Source organism: Pleurodeles waltl, chromosome 7, assembly GCF_031143425.1.
Source record: "Pleurodeles waltl isolate 20211129_DDA chromosome 7, aPleWal1.hap1.20221129, whole genome shotgun sequence".
Lineage (NCBI taxonomy): Eukaryota > Metazoa > Chordata > Amphibia > Caudata > Salamandridae > Pleurodeles > Pleurodeles waltl.
In genome coordinates this window covers 921,982,733-921,996,648 of record NC_090446.1, presented here as the reverse complement: position 1 = coordinate 921,996,648, position 13,916 = coordinate 921,982,733, and the positions used below count along the sequence as shown (strand labels likewise).

General features: G+C 46.5%; 1 protein-coding gene across 1 annotated transcript in view; it reads left to right on the top strand.

The window, feature by feature from the left end:
* The first annotated feature begins 1,409 nt into the window (after positions 1–1,409).
* The window catches only part of NMUR2 (neuromedin U receptor 2), a 332,810-nt gene continuing 320,303 nt past the window's right edge, over positions 1,410–13,916 (top strand). The window contains exon 1 of the mRNA XM_069199596.1: positions 1,410–2,739. Coding sequence (XP_069055697.1) covers positions 2,065–2,739 — 675 coding nt within the window. The 5' untranslated portion in view covers positions 1,410–2,064. The remainder of the gene's footprint in view (positions 2,740–13,916) is intronic.

Genomic DNA, 13,916 nt, shown 5'->3' with positions numbered 1-13,916 from the left:
TTAAATTACCAGAAATGCAACCGCATCTTTTCTTGGGTTTATGTAGGGGCCTCATTTTAATGTTGTGAAATACGTTTTTCATACATATATAATGGTAATTGAAATTAAAGATGTGCACCTTGTATTTTATGTACATCACCTATATCTAATGATCTGATCCTTTACCTCAGTAGAGCGTGGATTGAGTGGTCATCGTTACTGATGTTAGTTTTGTGTGAGTAGAGATTAAGGAGGTATATGAGGAGTGTGGGTGCAGGGTGACAAGCGTGCATGTAGGGTACCAGGAGTGTCTGTTCTGGGTGAGAAGTGTGTGTGTGGTATCTGACTGCAGGGTGTGCGGTGTCACTGCGAGATTTGGATGCCGAGTTAACAGCACATTAGTGTGCAAGGTGAGCTCGTGGTGAGCTGCGTTTGAGAGTGTGTGCTCGGTGATCAATCAGCATGAGTGGTGTGCTAGTGGTGTGAGTGCAAGCTGAGACATCAGTGAGCATTGTAAATGCAGGGTGAGCGTTTCAAGTGCAAGGTGAAAAATGTGAGAGTGCAGGGTTAGAGGTGTGCGATTGGGGGTGTAAGGGCTTTGAGTGTGCAAGTTGGACAATGTGTGAGTAGATGGTGGACGGTGTGTATGTAGCATGTGCAGTTGTGTGTATGGTGAGTGGTGTGACTATCAGGTGAGATGTGCAAGAGTGTGCAGGATGAGGTGGGTGCGTGAAGAGTGAACACTGAGCAGTCACGATGAGTTTTGTTTTAGTAGTATCGAAGTGCATAGTGAGAGGTCGGTGAGCGGCGGCTGACTGCAGGATGAACATTAGGTGGGCGCAGGGGGTGTGTTATAGGAGTGCAGTATACATTGTGGGAGAATACAGGGTAAATGCAGCATGTGTGGTGGATTAGAGGTGTATGAGTGCAGGGTGCATAGTGGATGGGCGCAGTGAGTGGTGTGGGGCTTAATTTGCAAAGTGCCGGCGGCTTAATATGTAATGTGCTGGAGCACAACGTTTTTTTTTTTTTTAAGCCAGTGCTGACGCCTAGTCCCTCATCCCTCTTTTTTTCAACTACATAGACTCCCTGCCCATTTATTTCACTCTTGATGGTTCTTGTTCACCCTTGCTTTCTCCTTTTGACCCAGTCTTTCGCTTTTTCTCATCCTCCTCCTTCCATCCTTTTGTGATTTTCCTTTTTGTGCTCTGGGTCAAAGTTTGATGTTGAAAAATAAGTGCTGGTCTCCAAAAATTATTGCCGGTGGCACAACTGCAATCACCGGCTCAAATTAAGCACTGGTGAGAGGACTGTCTGCAAGAATTCAAAGTGAGCGTTGTGCTTTTGTGCGCCACGGGGAGAGGGGCATACATTAAAGCCACACCTATTGGCATTGCAAACCTTGTTGTCATCAATGTGAGCTTGTTTTCATTCACAAAAGTGGCCAATCTCTCCTGGCTTAGGGAGGAGCTTTGGACTTGATAAAAGGGCTCCTCGCCTACAAACAAGTGTTCAGAGAAGCCCCTCTTATCGCCGACTCCGGGCGCACCAGCTCGCCTCAGCCCGCAGAGCAGCAGCTTCTCCCTCTCTCTCGCCCTGCCCTGCCGCTCTCCATGGTACCCCTCCATAGCCATGAAAGGCTACGCCTCTTAGAGGTGTCCCTTCCCACTCTAGCTTCACCCCAAATGTGTTTCTGCATTAGTGTCTGTATTTAATCTGCCTTTGCCCATTTTACAGGGAACTTTACAAAGGCAGCACCGGCGACAGTCTAGCCAATGCAAAACCCACTCCGCTCTTAAGAAATGGTTGTGACTGGAAAGAAGGCAAGCGCCTTGCAGTTCCAGATCCCTGGCCCCGGAGCACGCTGCCCGTGAGAATCCGTTCCACCACCTATCTTCAGAAAAGATTGAAAATTCAGTTTTTCTAAATTCTCAGCCCTGCTACTCATCCGCGCCGGTAAACCACTGAGGCGATACAGTTTGCAGCGCTGCACCACTCCAGTCAGTCATTCATTCATCCAGGTTGTTGAGGATTCCGATTGACACCCTGTAAATAAGTGAGCCCTTGCAGCCTGGCGGTGCAATCATGGAGGTTTCTCACCTGAAGGACTTCAACGGCACGGAGGACTACCTCGCCTTCTACAACGGCCCCAGGCGAAGCCCCCTGTTTTTGCCTATCACCTCGGTCTACGCCATTATCTTCTTGGTCGGGGTATCGGGCAACATCCTGGTCTGCCTGGTAATCCTTCGGCACCGCAACATGAAGACGCCCACCAACTACTACCTCTTCAGCCTGGCCGTGTCCGACCTGCTGGTGCTCCTCTTCGGGATGCCCCTGGAGGTCTACGAGATGTGGAGCAACTACCCCTTCCTCTTCGGCGCCGTGGGCTGCTACTTCAAGACGGCCCTCTTCGAGACCGTCTGCTGCGCCTCCATCCTCAGCGTGACCACGGTCAGCATAGAGCGCTACATAGCCATCGTTCACCCCTTCCGGGCCAAGCTAGAGAGCACGCGCCGGAGGGCCCTGCGAATCCTCGTGGTCCTCTGGGTCTTCTCCGTCCTGTTCTCCGTGCCCAACACCAGCACCCACGGCATCCTGCTGCTCTACTTTCCCAACGGGACTCTGGTGCCCGGCTCGGCCACGTGCACCGTGGTGAAGCCCATGTGGGTCTACAACTTCATCATCCAGGCTATGTCATTCCTCTTCTACGTGCTGCCCATGGGGGTCATCAGCATCCTTTACTACCTCATGGGGCTGAAGGTAAGCTCTCGGCCGTACTGCATGACTGGCTACTGTAAAGCGCACTCCACATATTGAAGTCCTTCTTGGAGCTTAAATAGCAGGTTAGCGATAGTGTTCTGCTCGTTTCCAAGCGCTGCCAATTTGTGAAAAGGGGGTTGGGAAAAGCTGGCTTAGCTGGTGAAGTGGATGTTCCGGGAACACACAAGTTTTGGTCAAGTCTGATACTGCTAAGACTGCAACCCATGCCTCTGCTTAGCAACCTGTAGAAACATACATCCTGCACCCACATTAGTGGTGTTTTTCTGGTCTGATGTGCCTAGTGCTGTTTTCTTAAAGCGGGTCTTAGAGAGTACAAACCAGCAACAGCTGGATCACATTTTCGAAACCTCAGCCCTGGACCAATTCAATTCAAAAGGGGTGTGCTCCCCTTACTGGTGAACCTGCTTAACTGAGAGACAGTGTTTTCACATTCAATGCCACATCTGCTGAGTACTGGGCTATCCAGGAGCGCGTGAGAGGAGCTGCCCTGCTCCTAATGCACTGGCGCGGAGCGCTTCAAATGGTAATTTACAAGTGCACGTGCTCACTAGCACAGCGTACCTGTTTGTTACTGAGAAGTGCTGGACTCTACAATTAAAACTATTGTATCCTGCTGAGAAGTGCTGATACTGTCGATGTGAAAGTAAAGTAGAACATATTTTGATAGTGCCTTTCTGTTTCAGTCTCTAAGTGTGATATGGTACATTTCCTGGATAATACAAATCTTAATAAATATTGTTGCATTCTCATTACCATTGCCATCGTTAAAAAGGCTTTGGTCCAAAAACCTCAGTGTGCAAAACGTGCACGTGTCCACGGGTTCTAAAAATCCCACATTTCCAAGATGCCAGAGAAATCTTCTACTTTTTGTGTATGGCAATACCAGTATTTAATCCATTGTACACAATTTCAAGCGCTTCCGATGTTGGTAGGTAAGGAAATGAGGTGGAGGGAGGTGACGTAATTGTCCTAGGATCACACAGTTTAGAGAGTGTCACCATAGAATATCAACTGGCCTTCCTGATACTGAAGCAGTAAGTAGTTGCAACACATGCGCAACACATCATAGCATAAAATACCATACTATCAATTACGCCAAAGAATATAATAACATAACATTACATGTGCCATCCTATGATTCAATGTATAACATACTTTCTTAAAAAATAACTAGACCCGTGTGAAATGTTCGCAGATTTCTTGTGCTGAAAATACACAAACTTTCCGAAGAATTAGGTGAAAATCTGCGAAACCAATGGAGCATTTTGCGGTATTTTTCAGTATAAAATGAAATTGGACGTGAGGACTCATTTCAAGCTAAAATTACGCTGATGTAAACTCAATTTGGCTGGGTTGCTAAAGATCCCTAACTGTTCCCTACAATGTCACGTCCCGTAGTATACATCTTTTCATATTCCACAGCATGAGATAATAATCCATACTACAGAATAGTGAGCTACAACAATCTATTGTAATACATGATCCTCGATACCATATAACCTATTATAAGCATGCAGAAATACCATAGAATAATATATAATACCTAAGCAAACATACCATATAATGCACCACACTACACATACCCCTCACGTCTTACTAAACCATGTCACATACAACAGCGTTATGACATATCATTTCAAAGGATATCATATCAAAACAAACATAATACATCATACCATAACATGCCATGCCATGCCATACCTTACCATACCAGACCATACAATTTCAAGCTAATTACCATTAACAATATCATACAAAATCCTGCAATGACGTACTGCAAAAAACCACAGGCGTAGCCTAACATGTCATAGTGCAGGACATGACATGTACCACAATATAACATACTCCATACGCTGTGATAATGAGATGTTTTGCTGAAGTTCTCTCCACTCAGCCTAGCATGATCAGCAAAGACCTTCTGCACTTCACAGATTTTGTCTTGAGGGTTGAATGTCGAATTATTGTATACAGAAATGTCTTCTGGCATAAATGTCGCGTTTGGTGTAGATGTTCTAATGTTCATTCTAGTAGACTGATATTTTTGTAGAGCATATTTAAAATGCAATACAATGTCGAAATCTATTCTGACACCAGACCTTGGATTTTGGTTACACGGGACCTTTTAAAATAACGAGCAAATATCTCACTACAAATCCTTCCTCGGTAGCCTCGATGCGAAAGTATATGCTCGCTTGAGGTAACACTTCATAAAGACTTCTCCCTTTTTTTAGCACTCCCAGTTTCTGCAGACAATGGCGTTGGGTCTTTTGCCCACGATCACGCTGTGTAACCAAGTGGAGAAGCCACGTTTTTACAGTGGCCATCTTTTGTCATTAGTGGCATTTTAGAATATTTTAAACTGAGGTGTGAGTTAGCCCCATTTCTGACATACAGAACATGTGAGGATGCATATTACTGGAGCCAACAAAAAAACACGAATCCTATGCAGTTCTCTATGCAATATTACCTGGAAAAATGTGTATGGGAAGGATTTGCAGGATTTTCACTTTCACCCCTTGGGATGCGGAAAAAACTTGCAGTATTTCTGAACTATTAATTATTATTCCTATTTCCGACATACAGAGCTTGTGAGAATAGGAAATACCTCACCCAGGCGAAAAAATATTAAAACGTTCATTGCCAAAAATGGCTTCTGTTTTTTCCATGTGCAGATTTAGCCAGGAAAACCCGGTGAAATATTTGTGTGGGAAAATGGCTCAGAAAAACTTACTGGAATTGAACGTAGACATTTTGGAGTAATTTCACGCCCCAGATTTTCCATAGTCTGCAGAATTGATATATCTCTCAACAGAAATAACGAGGATTTCGAGCATCGCTTAAAATGAGGATCTTTGAGCTCAGCACAAATTGCATTTGTATCTAAATGTTTTCCTTGTGCAAGTTTCGCCTGTCAAAAACTGAGGAAAATATTTCCCGATTCTGACTTTTTCACGTCAGAATGAGGAAAACCGATGTCACTTGTTATCTTTTGTTGTGATCTCGAATATCGAAACTGGGTGACAGACCTGACCTGAGGAAAGTCTTCAAGGTAAGGTATCAGTTTATCTATCCCCCAGGAGAATTCATCACCATACATTTTAAAGTAGTTCGGAATAAGTGCCTTGTCTGGCAACCCATGATATGGGGAAAGGTAACATTTTACTAGCTTAATTTGGAAAAACTTTACGGGTTTCTCACAGATTGTTGGATAAAACATGCGCACCTTTCTTGACTCAGTGAGCTGGTTTGCAGATTTTAGCCGCGAGGAGTCAGAAGCCAGAGCCCAGGCACTGAATTTTGTTTCAGCTGGATGTGGGAAACAGCCTCTTAAATTAGGTCCAAGTATAAAGATGCCACATAACCTAATCTGCAACCTACTAACACAATAACTGCCAATGTAAGAGTCTGGCAAGGCAGAGCTTTTCTCATCATTTTAAATTGGAAAAAAAAATGTTATTAAGAAATTGTCCCTTTGATGACACTGGAGAGCATACTTCACTGCTCAATATAATTTACCCGCAGTCTCTGTGTTTTGAGATCTGACCAAAGAAAACCTTAGCTGTTTGCTGTTGAAAAACTATTGTGTACAATACCACTTCTAAGAGTAGTCTTTGAATCAGACCATTATTTATCATTGGTTGTTTTTCTTTTGAATCGAAAACACTTGCTTTTTTATTCAAATGCTTTTTCCCCTCTTCTTATTGTTTTCCTTCACTTCGAGTATAGTTTCTTTACAATCTCTTTGTTTGGATGATTTTCATCCTTCCGCTGCTTATAGTCAATGAATTTCCTTTTTTTTTCACTTCAGTACTCAACTGGAGTGTTTTTGTTTTCTTCTTTTCTACCCTGCGTGCTGCTTCTCCTTTCACATCCCACCCCCTGCACTTTCAGTGTTGTCCTCCCTAGCTCACGTGTTGCTTTCTCCCTATCTCCATCACGCTTGTCTTTTTCTGTACACCCATAACTCCTCCCCTGCTTCCCTACCTTTCCTAGTCAATGTTGCTATTTGCACAAAGCTGTACTTCATCACCATTGACTTGATCGCTTTATCACCTCCTCATCTGTTTCCCCAGCACGCAGCACGCCCCTTTCGGTCTTGTTTTTTTTTTTTTTTTTTTTTACCTTTTAGGAGGGCACAATAACTGAAATCTAGGGCCAGGCCACACCTTTGTCCAAATGCACTTTTACACACTCTTCATATAATACTTTTGACCTACTGCTCTGAGATGGGTGTCTACCATCTTGGAATGGTAAATTAAATGAAGAAAAATGGCTGCTGCATCATCCTATGATGTGAGTCATGTGTACATATTAATCATCTTGCTGCAGCTGTCTTTTTTGTCTTTTTGATTTTGCCAATGCTCTTCAGCATCTGCCACACCAATATACTTCTTTTATTTGAAGCTGTTCACTTTGTGTATGTGGTGCAGAATGAGTGTGGAGCTTGTGTTGGCTGGGACCAAATTATACTCCATTTATGTGAATGTCAATGCAAAAATGAGGGTCATGGTGACGCTTCCCCTTGTCTTTGTTTGACTTGGGACAATCCACTGGAATATTCCTTATCCGTCTTCCCTGACGTTCGCTATAGCTGAGTTGAGTAGATGCTAGGTGGGAGTTTCACATCCTATTATTTGTAGGTTGCCTCCTGTTTCTCAACAAGAACACTACCAGCTCCACCTTTCCTTCTCTATTCATCCACTTGATAGTTGCCATGTCCAGATGAAATAGATGAAACCAACTCTTAGGGAGGGCTTGTGAACACCTCAGTTCACAAGTGCCTGATCATGCAACAGGAAAGCTGGTTCTGGTTAAAGAAGCCACCAAAACCTGAACCCTATCCAAGAGTTGATTAGTCAGCCTGTGAGTAAATACAGGCAGTTTTCCTCATTAGTGTGCCAGAATTTCTCATTGACCGAACAGGGGGTACCATGTCAATGGTGGAAAGTAAGTCTGTTGTGGTGTAGAGATAGCATCTTTGATAGCTAGCTTCTCTGTCAGGTAGACAGCTGAACCTGCAGGAATGGCTGATTGGTCTGCTTTAGAGAAGGAGCTCTACTTACCATGGAGGAGGCTTCTAATGTCTACCCTGCAGAAGAAAGCCTGCCTAATGAGGAGTCCAGTAGCACAGCTGCTTGTAATGAAGGAGCTGTCCAGGAAGGTCTAGAAACCACAACCATCTGCATGAACTGTGACAGAGGGAAAGGATTAGTTGTGCACAGAGTTTGTGATGAGCCCCTTTTAACCTAATCCTACAAGTTTGTCCTTGGTGGCCCTCAACTAGATCTTGGAATCTTTGTGGTCTCCATTTTGGCCTGAAGGAACATCAGTGAGTTAGCTAAGTTTGGCAAAGTGTAGCCAAAGCCACAAACTACATCAACATCTCTGTAGGGGGAGTGGAGGTATCAGTTCTTGAAATTCTCATCCTGTGGGCAACTGTAAGTTTGCCACTGTAGGAGGCTGAACTGGCTTGTAGTGGGTACCAACGGGTACTTACATTTTGCACCAGGCCCAGGTATCCCTTATTAGTGTAGAGGGGTGTCTAGCAGCTTAGGCTGATAGAAAAGGTAGCTTAGCAGAGCAGCTTAGGCTGAACTAGGAGACGAGTAAAGCTCCTACAGTACCACTAGTGTCATATGCACAATATCATAAGAAAACACAATACACAGATATACTAAAAATAAAGGTACTTTATTTTTATGACAATATGCCAAAGTATCTCAGTGAGTACCCTCAGTATGAGGATAGCAAATATACACAAGATATATGTACACAATACCAAAATATGCAGTAATAGCAATAGAAAACAGTGCAAACAATGTATAGTCACAATAGAATGCAATGGGGGCACATAGGGATAGGGGCAACACAAACCATATACTCTAGAAGTGGAATGCGAACCACGAATAGACCACAAACCTATGTGACCTTGTAGAGGGTCGCTGGGACTGTAAGAAAACAGTGAGGGTTAGAAAAATAGCCCACCCCAAGACCCTGAAAAGTGGGTGCAAAGTGCACCTAAGTTCCCCAAAGAGCACAGAAGTCGTGATAGGGGAATTCTGCAAGGAAGACCAACACCAGCAATGCAACAACGATGGATTTCCTGACGAGAGTACCTGCGGAACAAGTGGACCAAGTCCAAGAGTCACGATCAAGTCGGGAGTGGGCAGATGCCCAGGAAATGCCAGCTGTGGGTGCAAAGAAGCTGCCACTGGATGATAGAAGCTGTGGATTCTGCAAGAACGACAAGGGCTAGAAACTTCCCCTTTGGAGGATGGATGTCTCACGTCGTGAAGAGTCGTGCAGAGGTGATTCCGTGCAGAAAGACCGCAAACAAGCCTTGCTAGCTTCAAGGGTCGCGGTTAGGGTTTTTGGATGCTGCTGTGGCCCAGGAGGGACCAGGATGTCACCAATTGTGTGAGGAGACAGAGGGGGCATCCATCAAGACAAAGATCCCATTCAGAAGCAAGCAGCACCTGCAGAAGTGCCAGAACAGGCACTACAAAGTGGAATGAACTGGAGCTCACCCGAAGTCACAAAGGAGGGTCCCACGACGCCGGAGGACAACTCAGGAGGTCGTGCACTGCAGGTTAGAGTGCCGGGGACCCAGGCTTGGCTGTGCACAAAGGAAATCCTGGAAGAGTGCACAGGAGCCGGAGTAGCTGCAAAACACGCGGTTCCCAGCAATGCAGTCTAGCGTGGGGAGGCAAGGACTTAGCCTCCACCAAACTTGGACTGAAGAGTCACTGGACTGTGGTAGTCACTTGGACAGAGTTGCTGAGTTCAAGGGACCTCGCTCGTCATGCTGAGAGGAGACCCAGAGGACCGGTGATGCAGTTCTTTCCCCAAAGCAGAGACCCTAAATAGCCAGAAAAGGAGGTTTGGCTACTTAGAAGAGAGGATAGGCTAGCAACACCTGGAGGAGCCTATCAGAAGGAGTCTCTGACGTCACCTGCTGGCACTGGCCACTCAGAGCAGTCCAGTGTGCCAGCAGCACCTCTGTTTCCAAGATGGCAGAGGTCTGGAGCACACTGGAGGAGCTCTGGGCACCTCCCAGGGGAGTTGCAGGTCAGGGGAGTGGTCACTCCCCTTTCTATGGGTGGCAAAAGAAATGCTGCAGCCTCAGTACCATATACTATGGAATTATAAGGGTGTTCCAGTATGCCAAAATGAATTGGTGAAATTGGTCACTAGCCTGTTAGTGACAATTTGTACAGAGAGAGCATAACCACTGAGGTTCTGGTTAGCAGAGCCTCAGTGAGACAGTAAGGCATCACACAGGGTACACATACATATAGGTCACAAACTAATGAGCACTGGGGTCCTGGCCAGCAGGGTCCCAGTGACACTTAACAAACATACTGAAAACATAGGGTTTTCACTATGAGCACTGTGCCCTGGCTAGCAGGATCCCAGTGAGACAGTGAAAACACCCTGACATACACTCACAAACAGGCCAAAAGTGGGGGTAACCAGGCTAGAAAGAGGCACTTTCTCACAGCAACCCATCTTCACCTGATCTGTGAGCACCAGTGACTCCTGCTGGGTCAAACAGGAACTGAACAATCATCTCCCACTCCTCCAAGCGGTGCATACTCCTTCAAGGAAGACCAACACACAAACCAGCTGCTTTCCATTTCTGCACAGCCACCCTGTAGAAACACTGCACAGGCTAGAATGGACTGAGGCCGGGGCCACGCAGGGATCAGTTATTGGTGATGATCATGAAAATAATAACTCTGATTCATCCAGGGTTACACTATGCCAGACACAGCAGGAGGGGACTGTGTTGTTAAACCTGTAAAAGTCCTTTGGAAGGACCTCATCACCATGATCAGGTCACCTAAACCACCATTTTGTAGATTTACATTTCGAAGGTGTGCATCAAGTTTACCCACATTCTATTACACAGGCCTACAAGGGGCAACAACTCCTTTCTTCTACCATTTATGATACGTCTTGCGCATTTCATTTGTACTATGAGGCATTATCTCACCCATTACCCATCTACCTCTCCTATCACTTATTTACTTTATGCTTGCCTTTAACCCTATTCAGCACCCCACTGCCTTTTGGCTAGGTTTGCATGATAGAATCAATACGTACGTAAATACATACATACATGCAAACATACATACATACACACAATGCATGCATTTGCCATCAGCAACACAGAGAGCTGACTTCAACAATTTCCTGATCCTCTCTTCAGGTCTAAACTTGACATTACTCTTCTTGACCCTTCGAAGGGGTTTGATCCTCATGGTTTTGAAAACTTGATGCTTAACCCCTTCTGTGGCAGGGGCGTAAAGGTTACGTCCTCGGCTGCAGTGGGATCGAACCACGGGGAAAGCACTGATGCTCCCCCCTGGGGGCCACCCACCCGCACGCCTCCACCCAGGATGGCAATGGAATACCTTCCACCGCCACCACTGAGCCCCCCCTTGGCGATCTGATGATGTCGACACACGCACAGTGCACCCACGTCATCAGAGCAGGGAATAATATGTACTGTGTTTTGCGTGGCTCCCCCAAGGTTTACTTAGCTAAAAGCACTTGTAAATGGTTGATTTATCAATGATATTTAGGGAATTTATTTAATAAAGTCATTGCTGAAAAAAGTTTTTTTTTAACCATTTACTTACGCTGATGCCAAATCCAACCAGTATGCTTGAGATGGACTAGTGGGTGGGTGTGCAATAATGTTTTGGTGTTTATCTTTGCTTTTCACCCTCCATGCATACTCTCTCCATAGCAAACACCTTGCCCTCACATCTTTTTGGAAACTAGTCACTAAGGGAATAATATGTAGTGTATTTTGTGTGGATACCAGAAGGTTTACTTACCTGGAAGCACCTGTAAATGGTTGATATATATTTGCGGATTGCAGACTGGAGTGGGGCTTCCACCCACGGCCAGCTGGAGCTCTCAATCGGTGTCCGGTCATAGCATCCCCAACCAGACAGGCCCAGTCATAGCTTCCATACCCAGCCAGGGCAGACCCAGCCAAAGGCACTGAAGACTTAGAACTGACACTGGGAAGCAGTTTGTGTACCTTTTGGACTACTTGAAGTGTGTTTTTTTGTTTGTTTTTGTTCACCTCCATCCACGGGAAAAACAGAAATCTTACCATACTCTGAGTGCCATAACCCTGGGTAAAAGGAGTGAATTTGCCCCCTTGAACCTGAAACACTTAAAATGTCAAAAATATAACTAAAATTGGTGCTAGGAGGCTAGAAAGTTTTTTTTTTTTGTTCACTTCCATCTAAGGGAAAAACCTGAAATCTTATCCAACTTGGAGCTCCATAGCCCTGGGTAAAAGGAGTGACTTTACCTCCTTGAACCAGAAAAACAAAAAATGATGAATATATCACTAAAACAGGTGCTGGGAGGCTGGAGAGGCACTGAAAGCTCAGAATTGACATTAGGAAAGAGTTTGTATACCTTTTGGGCCATGTGAAGTGTTTTTGTTGTTCACTTCCATCCAAGGGAAAACCGTGGAATCTTACCCAACTTGGAGCCCCATAGCCTTGGTTAGGAGGAGTGACTTTCCCCCCTTGAACCAGAAAAACTAAAAATTACACAAATATCACTCAAATAGGTGCTGGAAATGGGCCAGGGGCACTGAAGGCTCAGGAATTGATATTGTGAAGGGGTTGATGTACCTTTTTGGGCCATGTGAAGTGTTTTTTTTTGTTCACTTCCATCTAAGGCAAAAGCCTGGAATCTTACGTGATTTCGAGCTCCATAGACTTGTGTAGAAGGAATACTTTGTCCCCTTAACCATTTCTGTGCCTAGGGCATAATGGTCATGTCCTCGGCTGCAGCGCTGCTGTCTGGTATGGACCCTGCTGAGGGATTCTCGGGCTTCTTCTTCTAGCTCGGCACCTGGCAGTAAGGAGTGGCAGGCCTTCATGCAGGGCTAGACACTGCTCTATGCTTGAACCTGGTGGGGGAGCACAAGAGTCCTCTCCGGTATGCAGCCACCCTACTCTGTGTAGTGACTAGCTTCACCATACCGTGGGCTCAGGGTGCTGCCTTTGGGCGGGTGCCTTCCACCTTCCTGGAGCCTGGGCACGGGGAGACCAGGAGGCTTAAGCCCCGACCCTCTCCCCACTGGCCTGCCCATTTTCTTCGACTATTAAGCCCCCAGAAAGTGGGCACTTACAGAAACTCTGGGTGGAGTCAAAAGTCTGGGTTAGCAGGCGGCCCGGCCTGCCATCCATCTGGTCGCCCAGCTGGTGGGCCATCTGGTCGACTAGCCCAGTGAACAGATGGCCGAGGATGACTCGGTGACCAGATGGCCTGGGATGACCCATAGGCCAGTGTGACCCAGGCAGCATGGCAGTCCACACAGCGAAGACAAGTGCAGCCGTGCACTCTGAAAGTCTCCTTCCCAGGGCAGCTTGCCTCCCGGTGACTTGTGCAGACCAGAGATTACCACCCTGACCATCTGGTCACCCTTCTGACTTGCAAGGGATTGTGGCCCCAACCCTGCACCTGGTGGCACAGGGCATGAGGGGGAGCACCCTGTGGTGGGTGACATGTGGTGAAGACAGCCTCTAACGGGCCCGCAGACCCATGCTTCCACACCGGCCTGGCGGCAGAGGGACTACCACACCCCCTAGGTGCGGTGGTGGGAGGACACAGGCACCCACAGACGGAGACAAAAACTTGGCTCAGAATGACTTTCAATAGATCGCAGCAAGGTAGCTGCTCTGCTACTTAGAAACCCTGACCCAGAATCAGGTAATTTAGAAACAATTTAGCAAGGGGTGCCCAATAAACATGAGGTGCAGTAAGGGCGATGAAGGCGCCCCCCTTCTGTCCGCATCTGCTTACATTCAACAGGTTGCCATGCCTGATCTGAGGTTGTGGTCAGATACCAAAGCAGTGGGGGAAGCCAGGACCACCATCCCCTGGGCTGCAGGGAACATGGCAGCACATTCTTTTTCCTGGATTGAAGCCCAAGGCCAGCAGTTGGCCCACCCCCGGGGAACCAGCCACAGAGGTGTGTACCCAAGGCAGTGTGCATAGGCAGCCGTGGAACACCACAGACAACTACACGCAGCATGCAGCCAGGTGCCCCAGGATGTGCCCAGGGCAGACCGTTCCCCTGCCCACACTCCGCCAAGGCGGGATGGCAAGGCTGGGTG